This window comes from Diceros bicornis, chromosome 17, assembly GCF_020826845.1.
Source record: "Diceros bicornis minor isolate mBicDic1 chromosome 17, mDicBic1.mat.cur, whole genome shotgun sequence".
Taxonomy (NCBI): domain Eukaryota; kingdom Metazoa; phylum Chordata; class Mammalia; order Perissodactyla; family Rhinocerotidae; genus Diceros; species Diceros bicornis.
In genome coordinates, this window is record NC_080756.1 from 18581796 (window position 1) to 18593330 (window position 11535).

Consider the following 11535-nt stretch of genomic DNA (forward strand, 5'->3'; position numbering starts at 1 on the left):
GACCAGAGCCTGGTGAGCCCCCAGCCTGGCCTTCATGGCCCCAGCCCCACGCAGTTCCAGGGACCTGGGCCATCTCAGGTCAACATTTCTTAGGCACTCTATGAAGCACTTGACATCTTATTTAATCCTCATCCCCTGTGAGGTAGATACTGTGATTAGCCTGTTTTACAGGTGAGAGCACTGAGGCTCCTAGTGATGACAACTGGCCTTAGATTATGCAGCTAGCAAATGGTGGCACAAGGATACCCATCCCGGCTGGTCAGACCCAAGGCCCATGCTCCTAACCGTGGCACGATACCGCCGCATGCCATAACAGCTTGCTCTTCTCCACCACTAACTGTGTGCCAGGCACTGGACTAAGGGCTTTCTATACTTTATCCCATTTTTTCCTCCCTGCATGGAGAAAGATGTGACTGGCGCTTGCAGAGGCACTGAGAGATAGTGGGTAGAGGCCATTGTTGAAAAGCCATTGTAATAAGAAGGGGTGGTGTGTGCTCCCAGATCACTAGCTTTGAAAGGGCTGAGAACATGTTAAAAGAAAATAGAGAAGAGTTCTTCAGTTTGTAGTTTGTTGCAGTTGCCCTGAACTTTTTTTCGGTGAGAGGCCAGATAGCCAATATTTTAGGTTTTGCCAGCTCCATACAGTCTGTTGCATATCATTCCTTGTTTTTTTTTTTTCAAAACAACCCTTTAAAAATGTAAAAACCACTCTTTGCCCAGAGCCTTACGTGGCCAGGCCAGGTTTGGCCCACAGGCCATAGTTCAAACCTGGGCTATAGGGGGGATACTTGAAAGCTTATCTGTTGTTTAATGCCCCGTGGGGTTTGCCTTCCCCTCGTGGGCCCACCCCATCCTTCCCTCTCCAGATTGCCTCTTGGCGTTGTTGGAGACCACAAGTTTAACAGATGCCTCAGCCAAACTGAGTGTTGGGGAGTGACTTTTAGAATATCCTGTGGTGCCACTGTTTTCCTATACTGGCCAGGAAACTTAAGGGTCAACTGTATATATATCAGGGATGGAGGGAAGCAGATGTTGGGGATACAGTGAGCAGAGAGAAGAGGGAAGGCTTGAAAGGAGGAGAGGGTTGGAGTTCCTCCCCTCCATGTGCCCAAATCCTAAGAAATGCTGCCCAGAGCCTCAGTCGAGAGGGCTCAGACGGGTGCCACAGGAAGGAATCCCATGGATCCTGAACAGCCAGCTGCTCTGTCTCCATTAGAAGGAGGAGAAGAAGCAACAGAAGGGGGAGAGGGGGAAAGAGAAGGCAGGAGAGAGAAAAGACATTGGAACTCCCTATTGACCCCCTGCTCATTTCATAGATGTCTTTTGTTTGGTGTGTACAGCAGCAAAGACCCCCTCCCCCAAGATGGGGGCCAGGCACACAGTGGCACAGTCAGGGACAGGGCACCTGGCCCCCGCCCATCACTGACGTCCCCAGCTCCGATGTCCAAAGACCATACAACTGGAAGACAAAGCTCCAGTGTTTGAGGAATGAATTTGCTCCCTGGTCCAAATGCCCTGGTGGCCTGCATGGCTTTCCTGAGGCACTTTGCAGAGTACCCCACCAGGAGGCCTGTGTGCAGTACCCTCCTATCCTCCACTCTCAAAGCTCGCAGGAGGCTAAGAGGAGAGGTACAGGTCTCCCCCGCTATCCGAAAGTCCGCTTTACACCTCTTTGCTTTTATGAAAGACCTACATTAGTCTTTCGAAAGAAACCAAAGAGGATTTTTGCTTTTACAAAAAAAGGCAAAAAACAAAAATAGCGTTCAGCATTATAGAGGCCGTGCATACCCCAAGCAGCAAGAGTGGCCGCCCAGCTCTTCCCTGGGAGCTACACTCCGCATCTCAGCGTCAACCCGCCATAGCTGGAACTGCGTCTGTGAGCATCTATGCTTTATCTCGGCTTATTTTGGTAGGTTATTTTTGGGGTCTGGGAATGCTCAAAATTTTTTCCCATATAAATTAATGGTAATTGTTTTTTCACTTGATGCCATTTCAGCTTACGACAGGTTCCACAGGAATGCTCTAGTGGATAGCAGGGGAAGCCTGTGCAGGGCCCGGGGGACCCTAGGAAGTAGGCCAGGAAGTCCAGGGTGTTGCCTGTTGGTTGTGGGTCTGCAGTGAAGTTCCCCGTGTAGGGTTTACCTCGGTGGTAATTTGTCAGGGTGAGAGACAGGCCCAGCTCGAGGAGGCCCTCAAGAAGGAGCAGGTTAGCTCCCCAGTGCTCATCTGGAGTACCAGGACTCTGGGCCTTTCCAGATCTCACTCGGGCTGGCTTAGAACCCCTGGGAGAGGCCAGATCCAGTGACAGAAAGCCTGCCTGAGCATGAGGGTTTCCCAACTGAAATTCCTTCCAGAAAGCAGCTGCAGGAGTCAACTTCAGGGCAACAAGAGCTGCCACGGAGGAACATCAGGGTCAGATCAGTCCAGTGAACACTGATTGAGACCCCGCTGTGTGGAAAGCACCTTGATCATTCTGGACTTACAGAGGTTTCAGTCTCTTTCTGCTTGGTTGTACCACATGGAGCCACCCACTGAGGGCAGCAAAGCCCTGTCCAAGCCAGCCTGGCCCGGCACAGCCACCAACAGCTCATGATTATCTATGTACTCCTGACCCTGTTGCCCCCTGCCCCCACCCCCGCCTTCCACCTGGCATATGCTTCACCGTATTCACTCAAGTACCCTCACCCTCAGCCCAGCCTCTCTTATGAGCAACCTGGTATCTAAATTCTAGGAATGAGGGGCCGGTCCCGTGGCTTAGTGGTTAAGTACGTGCACTCTGCTACTGGCGGCCCAGGTTCAGATCCCCGGCATGCAGCGACGCACCGCTTGTCCGGCCATGCTGAAGCAGCGTCCCACATACAGCAACTAGAGGGATGTGCAACTATGACGTACAACTATCTACTGGGGCTTTGGGGAGGAAAGAGGGAAAAAAAAAAAAGAGGAGGATTGGCAATAGATGTTAGCTCAGGGCCAGTCTCCCTCAGCAAAAAGAGGAGGATTGGCATGGATGTTAGCTCAGGGCTGATGTTCCTCACAAAAAATAAAAAATAAAATAAATTCTAGGAATGAGATGTTTTTGTCAATTTATCTTAACATAGGTCTGTGCCTCCTTGCCTTTGAAAGCCAGAAACTTTTTGTAACCTCCAAATGCTCCCTGTAGTCCAAGATGAGGTTGATTTCACCTCACTTTCTACTCTTTCTTTTTCTTTCTTCCCCAAGCCCCAGTACCTAGTTGTATAATCTACTTGTACGATTATACAACTTAAGTTGAACTAAGTCCTTTTAGTTCTTCTATGTGAGCCCCCACCGCAGCATGGCTACTGACAGACAAGTGGTGTGGTTCTGCACCCGGGAACTGAACCTGGGCCACCAAAGTGGAATGCACCAAACTTTAACCACGAGGCAATCAGGGCTGGCTATCTACTCTATTTCCAGGAGCATCTCTTATCAGTTTCCTTTGTTCAAAGTAGCTGGTAACTTTTCCCCAGAGCTAAAGTTTCTCATGCAGTATTTGTTACCAGGGCTAGGTGCTTACTAAAACTGTGACTTTACAGTCCCTGAAGGGCCAGGGACCCCAAAAGAGAATGGAGTCCATCCAGCTCATAATGATCATTCATTCATGGTTTGAATGCTATTTCCAAAAACAACTTCACACAGCTTCTGGTAACTGAGTGTCTACTATGCTCCAGGAACTTGGCTGCCAAAAAACCAATGATGGGAGCTTTTCCCTCTGCTGCTAAACTGACTGTCAGATAATGGGATCTGCCTTTCTTAGCTGTGTGTGCCTAACGTGTAGCTCAGGCCCTGGTGGCCAGTGTTTAATACATTCTCAGTTGATCGAATGAATGAGTGCCTTTTGGAAGAGAGTAATAGAGATCTTTGACCTGGTCCTAGAAGGTGAAGAGGACATAATAAAAGCTTAATGAACATTTGCTAAATGAATAAGTTAGTGGAGGAGGGGCTGCACATCCCAGGAAAGAGGCGAGGAAGAAGGAGGGAGGTCAGGAGGCGTCAGCGTGAGTCCACAGCTCTCCGCACCAGGCTCCTGCTCCTCTTCCAGAAGATGCACATGCTTCTCCCTCTGTCTCTCCAGATCCCCGACGTTTGCTGGTGGCCTCTTCTCCATCTCCAAGTCCTACTTTGAGCACATCGGTACCTATGATAATCAGATGGAGATCTGGGGAGGGGAGAACGTGGAAATGTCCTTCCGGGTGAGAGTAAAGAAGGATTCGCGGGGGAACCACAACTTCCCAGGGTACAGCCTGAAACCCTGTCTCTTAGGCAGCGGCAGCCTCCGGGATAGCTCATCTGGAGCTGAACTTAAAAGGGTGGCTTTCCTGTCATGGCTCCGCCTTCACTCTGCTCCCCTCCCAGTCCTTGGCAGTTGGGCTTTGGGAATCAGATTAGACAACTTGGGACAAATGGCTGCACAACTCCTCAGAGGGAAGGGACAATAGGGCTGATAGGGACTGGACATCTGGGGACATCTTTCATGATGTCTGTGGGAAAAGCGTTAGAGTGAAGATGGAACAGGTCAGTAAGCCATCACTATTCTTTTTCTGGAAAAATCAGGCTCCCCTCCTCTCCAGGTCAGAGGACACACACCCTGGCAGCCTTTGTAGTTTCCCTACCCTGTACTCAGCAAGCTCCTCATAACCGTGGGAGAAGATGGTGGACTCCAGAACTCAGAGGGATTCCAGAAATTAGGCAAATCAGGAATAGGTTAGGCAGAAAGGGCTGCCTCTCCACAAAATCTACCCAAATCCCCATGCCAGTAGAGAATTAATAGTAAGTCAATGAGCTCGTTTATGAAGTCACCGCTCACAGTGCCTGGCACATATTAAGCACATCACTGACACCTGCTGTGACTATGATTATGAGTATGTATTTCTGTTGCTGCTATACTAAAATCAATAACAACATACCTCCCAATATAAAACCTAAAAAAGAGAAGATACAGGTAGGAGGGATGTCTTAAACCAGCCCACTGGCATAGAGAAGGGTCAACACTTCGGTCACCATGACCCCCAGGGTTCTGATTCTAGGCTCATCCATGAGCCTCTGACCTCTGTTCCATCTCTCTCCTAGGAAGCTGGTGTGCTAAGGGTTCAGGTGACTACCGCAGGCTACCTGGCCGTTGACCATCCTTGGTGTAATTAATGCACTGATGCTCTGATTGGGTCACAAGTCTATCTTGATTTGGGGGTGCTTGAGTTTCCAGTAACACCTTCTGAGCTGATAAAATCACATTTCCAGGTCGAAAAGCCAAGCGACTAGAGCTCAGAGTAGGTATACGGACACAAAATTAGCCAATTGTCTTTTCTCTCTGAAGTGGGCCCTGGTAACCCTTAGAACCCTGCAAATTTCCGTTTGCTTAAATCGGAGTGAACCAAAATCAGAGAGCCAGGGATTATGCAGTCTCTGCACACGAAGCCCAGTCAGTGTCCTTTTTTCCAGGGAGAGAGAGCAGCGTTTCCCTGAGTCCTTGGACCTGGGGTCTGGGAATAGAACAGAGCTGCTTGAGGGGCTATTTTCCCGCCCACCCCCCTGAAGGCCCCACCTGTATCCTCTTATGGCAGGTGTGGCAGTGTGGGGGCCAGCTGGAGATCATCCCCTGCTCTGTGGTGGGCCACGTGTTTCGTACCAAGAGCCCCCACACCTTCCCCAAGGGCATCAGTGTTATTGCTCGCAACCAAGTGCGGCTGGCTGAGGTCTGGATGGATAGCTACAAGGAGATTTTCTACCGGAGAAATCTGCAGGCAGCAAAGATGGCCCGAGAGGTGAGAGGCAACAGTGCTCAGGAGATGTTTGGATGAAGAGAAGTGCAGAATCCCAGATCCCGGTCAGGGGCTTAATGGCAGAGGCCTACCCATCTCTACCATCTGGTGCCTCCGTCTACCCCTCAGAGCCTGGGAGCGAGAGCCCAGGGAAGCAAGGTTTTGAAGGCTGGAGAATGAGGAGGGGCCCCTTTGTCGTCCCTGCCTGGAGAGCCTCGGCATCTTTTAGGAGTGGAGGGAAAAGAGATTGGAGGAAGAAACTCTTACAGGAGGTTCTTTGCCCTGTGAGGCTCGGAATGGGGGACTGGGAGAAAACTGACTGGGAAGTCACAAGGAATGAGAGGTAAGGGGGCTATGAGTGGGGGTCCCAAAGCCAAGGCAGGGGATTTGAGATTGGATGTGAGGCTGAGCCAGTAACCTCAACAGGTTCTGAGGGGGAATGAGCATGAGACCCATCCTGGGAGAAGCAGCCCCAGGAACTCTGGGCTGCTTCAACCCAGATGAGGTCAGACTGGTGAAACTGACCTTAGGGGTGGCTTGGTTGACAGAAATCCTTTGGTGACATTTCTGAGCGACTGCGGCTGAGGGAACAACTACACTGTCGCAACTTCTCCTGGTTCCTGCACAACATCTACCCGGAGATGTTTGTCCCTGACCTGAAGCCCACCTTCTATGGAGCTGTGAGTCTTGAGAACCAACGTGCCTGCCCGTCATCACAGAACCCCCTGGGAAAGTGCAGGACCACTTGCCCCGCAGATGGATGACAAACAAGAATTGATCTTTACTCTCCACACTCCTGCGTTTAGAAGGAGGCCTGAGAGGCCACTTTGGGGTTTCTAGAGATAGCTAAAACATTGTAAGAGGAAAACAACCCATAAGCAGTGGTTCTCAAACATTTGCCTGCATCAGAATCACTAGGAGGCGTGTTAAACACAGACTGCTGATTTGGTAGGACCAGGGTGGGGCCTGAACATGTGCATTTCTAGCAAGTCCCCTGGTGATGCTGATGGTCTGAGGATCACACTTTGAGAGCCATTGCTCATGGGAAATTCCCAAGTGCTGAGGGCTTCTCCCAGGGACCTGGCCGCCTGGGAAGTTGCCCATCCTGCCCTTGTTCAGCCTCCAGGCTCTGCATCTCCCTTTGCTGTTAACTCCAGGCATAGGGGTTAATGAGCAGAGAGGATGAGCAAAGGAGAAAGATCACAGAGGAAAAGTCCAGCCATGCAAATTTATTCCAGTTGGGCCCCACACCACAAACCAAAAAACTCCTGACTGGGGTATCCCATTTCCCCTTTCTGCTCACCATTCTGCAGATCAAGAACGTCGGCATTGATCAGTGCCTAGATGTGGGTGAGAACAACCATGGAGGGAAGCCCCTCATCATGTACGCCTGCCACGGCCTTGGCGGCAACCAGGTACACAGCCCAACGGTACCAAGGCAGGCAGGAGAGAAGCCTGTATCTGGGGCAGCTCCTCTCTTCACAGGCCCAAAATAGTCCTTTCCTGAGGACTAGGGTGGGGGAGATACCCTACCCTCAGAAAGTTCCCAGTCTGGTGGGGAATGCGTGAAACAGACAAGGTCTGAAGTACAAATTAGGGACATCCAGAGAGCACTGGGCGTCAGTGCTGGGGGCTTGAGACGGGTGGGAGGGGAAGATGTTTGTCAGAGAAGGCTTGCTGGAGGATGCCAGCTGCTGAGTGAGGTTTTAGGGTGACTGTGGAGAACTGTTAAGCACTTTCCCTCACCTACACTCAACTTCCATCTTCAATGCCTCCACTGCCCAGAAGCTACCACTCTGATCCTGCCACCCAACTGTGATCCCAAAACAACCACCTACTGACATCTCACAGTTACCTGATATCCTGGGAATTTACTCCATGCCCTACAATGCCCCAGCTCAGCATGTGCAAATGAAGACAAAGTCATTCTAAAGCAATTTCCTGTACCACTGGCCTGCACAATGATTTCAGGTGGTACATTGATGAACATTTTTATTTATTTATTTATTTATTTATTTATTTATTTATTTTTGGTGAGGAAGATTGGCCCTGAGCTAACATCTGTGCCAGTCTTCCTCTACTTTGTATGTGGGTCGCCACCACAGCATGGGTTGATGAGTGGTGTAGGTCCACGCCCGGGATCTGAACCTGCGAACCCTGGGCTGCCAAAGCGGAGCATGTTGAACCTAACCACTATGCCACTGGGCCGGCCCCCATTTTTTATTTGAATAGTAATTTATTATCAGAAAAAGAACTGGCATATCAAACACTTGATTTCACAGATAATGCTTAAGATGAGGCTAAGTTACATTTTTAATTAATCTAAAGAAAAAATATTAAGTATTATTCCAGTGTAACCCAGATATGGTAAAAATCCTGAAGGTGGCACATGAATTACTAAAGTCTTGGCACCCCCTCACTTTCCTCCCCAGGAGGCCATCTAGGGTTGGCATCCTTGGGCAGTTGGCTTTGGAAGGTGGTAGGCAAACTCTCTGCCTCCTTCTCAGGACCTCCTCTCGTCTTGACTTGTAGTACTTTGAGTACACAACCCAGAGGGACCTTCGCCACAACATCGCAAAGCAGCTGTGTGTACATGCCAGTGCTGGCACTCTGGGCCTTAGGAGCTGTCACTTCACTGGCAAAAATAGCCAAGTCCCCAAGGATGAGGAGTGGGAATTGACTCAGGTGAGTCAGCTGCCCAGAAAGCTCAGAATTAATAACCTGAGGCCACAACTGCCCCCTCCTTATTTTCTGCATCTTCTGCCTGAGATACCATGGGGTGGATCAGGATGATGTGGAAAGTATGGGGAGTATGGCTTGGAACAGCCAGGGTTCTTGGGATTTAAGCAATGTTTGCTGATGGCTGGTTCTGGCTAATATAAAGGTGGGGTTGGGGGTTATGGTCCATGGCCAGCTCTGTCATGGCTCAAGTATTTTTAGGTTGAACCCAAGTAGATGAAGGTGAAGAGTCACTCATGGTTCCTGCCTGCCCTCTGTGTGCCAGGCACAAAGCTATGCACCCACGTACATTGATTTGGTTAATCTTTCAGAGGCTCTTCCCAAGTAGGTGGTGTCCCCGTTTCCATAGATGAGCCAGCTGAAGCTCAGCAAGTTTGTGACTGGCCTAAGACCCGTCACTAATAAATGGCAGGCCTGGGATTCAGACCTAGATACGTCTGGCTTGAAAGCATTACACCACACTGCTTCAGGATATGTAATGTAACTTCTACAGTACTGGGCCCAAACCAACACCCCCAGTGAGCCTCCACACCCCGTTCTACCCCAATCCCCAGTCCCTGGCTTAGGGAAAGAGGAGCCTAATCTTGGGGCTACAGGGAAGGGGGGAGTTTAAATATGACCAAAGGCAGAAAGCGGGGTGGGCAGCAGTGACCCTGGTCTTTGGGACTGGCCATCTGGAGGAGGGGGGCCCTGAAAGCATTTTTCGGTTAGCCCGTGGTCCTGCCTTCCTCTATTCAAGCCACTCAGGCTAAAGCTGGAGGTGGGGAATTGGCACCAGACACAGGTAGAAACTCAGGAAACATCCCTTCAGAGTATCTGGCCTCCAAGGAAAGGAATTTGGAAGTGTCCTCTCTGTGCCTTGTTCGGCTCCCTTTGCATTTTATGTATTGCCCCCATCTCATTGCCCCCTGGTTGCAGTGTTAGAGGTCTGAGGCCCAGGGTGACCCTTTGCTGTCATCTTGTAGGACCAGCTCATCAGGAACTCAGGATCTGGTACCTGCTTGACGTTGGAAGACAAAAAGCCAGCCATGGGCTCCTGCAATCCCAGTGACCCCAACCAGCACTGGCTCTTCATCTAGGCCCTGGATCATCCTCCGTGGGAGTTCCCACAAGCCTCTCAGGAAACAGGATTTTTGGGAACCTGATCATCAGCTTCTCTGTAGGCCTTAAAAGATGGATTTCTAAGCCCAATGGATGTCAAGGCGGGACTTTCCTACTCCTTGCAACAACATTGGGCCCATTTTCTTTCCTCCACATTGATGGAAAGGACCATTAGAACACATAATACTTGGCCTAGAGCTTTCCTTCTATCCTATAAACAGAGACTTCCAAAGCAGGGAAGGCAGCTGGCATGGGGCCAAGGCCAGAAATGCTGAATTCAAGAAAAGTACCTCTGCAGCCACGTCTTGAATCCCTGGTCATCTAGAGCACCCACAGAATCTGGTGAAATAGTATATTCTAACAGAGGGGTTAGAGGTCTCAAAGAGTCTTTCTAATATTACCTGAAGTTTGTAGAGCCGTTTACAGTTTACAGAAAGCACCCTGACAGGAATCCTTTACCTTCATCTGCACAACAATCCTGTGAGAAAGACAGGACAGGAACCACCATGCCCATTTTACAGATAAGAAAGCTGAGGCAGAGAGAGGTAAAGGCGCTTGTCTATATCCCACAGCTAGTGGATGGCTGGAGCCAAGACTGAGGCTCAATCTTGAATGCTGAATCAGGGCTCCTTCCACCACACCACAAGAACACTAGACAACTAGCTATCAGCCTTCCTATTCTCTCTTCCCTCCATTCTGATATTTCTGGCTGGCTGATCTCCATAAAGCCTAGAACAATGAGGCCAGGTAGCCATGAGGGAGACCACATTTGGGAATCCTGGGATGTTAGTGTTGAAAGAAAGCTCGCAGAGCCAGTGATTCTCAGGTTTAAGTCCCAGAACCCTTTTTTTCAATGCCCTGTATATAATATAATTAAAAGGCAAAGTAGCCATGGGTGAAATTGAGGGTGGGGGAGGGCAATGCCACCAGCCACTGAAATTCTAAAGGTCTGTAAGCACAATTTGAAAATCGTGTTTTAGTCTAACCCTATCATTTTCATATTATGAAACAGGCCAATAAGTGAAGTCATTTGTCCGCATGGCAAGGTATTGGCAGCCCTGAGGCTAAGACCCAGATAAGGCTAACAAGTGCCCTGGGAAGTCATAGGAAGCAGGGACGGGTGTGTAGAGTCGAGCATGACTACATGCCTGGCCTTGTCGGCTGTATTCACGTGAAGTCCCCACGTGGAACAAACCTGACATGCATGTCAGCTCTTCAAGCAAGTTGGACCCCACCGCACAGGACTGCTTTGCCTGAATTAGAGATACTAGCTGCCTGGAGGACTCACATTCCTTCCAGGAGGGCTTCTGACTTTCAGTAGCAGGCTGTCATCTTGGGCATCACCACATGAGGGTGCCATGGGATCACAGCTGCCTGGCCTGGCACAACTCAACACTACAGGAGGTCTCCTAGGCCCCTGAAGGCCTTCAGGATCCCATAGAGGAAACCTTCTGGGGTAGCCCAGCCTAAGGAAGAGGAGAGATTAGCCAGGATGTGACCTGGAGTGGGGAAAGGGAAAAATTCTTTCCTGGAAAGAGAAGAGAATTGGACATGAGATCCCAGTGGAAATAAAGGTTTTCTGGCATTGGTAAAGGAAGTTTGCGCTGGGTCTCCTGCGTTGTCCCTTAGCTGATCCATTTGGAGAATCAGTTGGTTCAGGCTGTGAAGAACCACACACATCTGAAAAGTTCTGTCACAGCCACTGTCTCTTGTCCCCAGACCACCTCTGGCCCCCAGTGTAGCCTACATACTGTGTACCAAGCACGTGTAGAAACAAGGAGATGGAAGATCAGGCTCTTTCCCCCAGAAACTCACACTCTAGCTGGGAAAACAGAGATGTAAGTGGGTTATGACAAGCCTGGAGATGTTCAGAGATGTGCTAGGTGAGTTAGAAGAATTCTTGCCATTTAGGAGAATC

The 11535-nt window shown here is 49.9% G+C and overlaps 1 protein-coding gene across 3 annotated transcripts in view; it reads left to right on the forward strand.

The window, feature by feature from the left end:
- Window positions 1-11214, forward strand: part of GALNT6 (polypeptide N-acetylgalactosaminyltransferase 6) — a 74404-nt gene extending 63190 nt beyond the window's left edge. For all 3 annotated transcript variants that reach the window (XM_058558241.1, XM_058558239.1, XM_058558238.1), the window contains exons 8-13: window positions 4094-4211; window positions 5580-5780; window positions 6326-6457; window positions 7091-7192; window positions 8310-8462; window positions 9482-11214. In XM_058558241.1, coding sequence (XP_058414224.1) covers window positions 4094-4211; window positions 5580-5780; window positions 6326-6457; window positions 7091-7192; window positions 8310-8462; window positions 9482-9595 — 820 coding nt within the window. In that variant the 3' untranslated portion in view covers window positions 9596-11214. The remainder of the gene's footprint in view (window positions 1-4093; window positions 4212-5579; window positions 5781-6325; window positions 6458-7090; window positions 7193-8309; window positions 8463-9481) is intronic.
- Window positions 11215-11535: the final 321 nt, after the last annotated feature.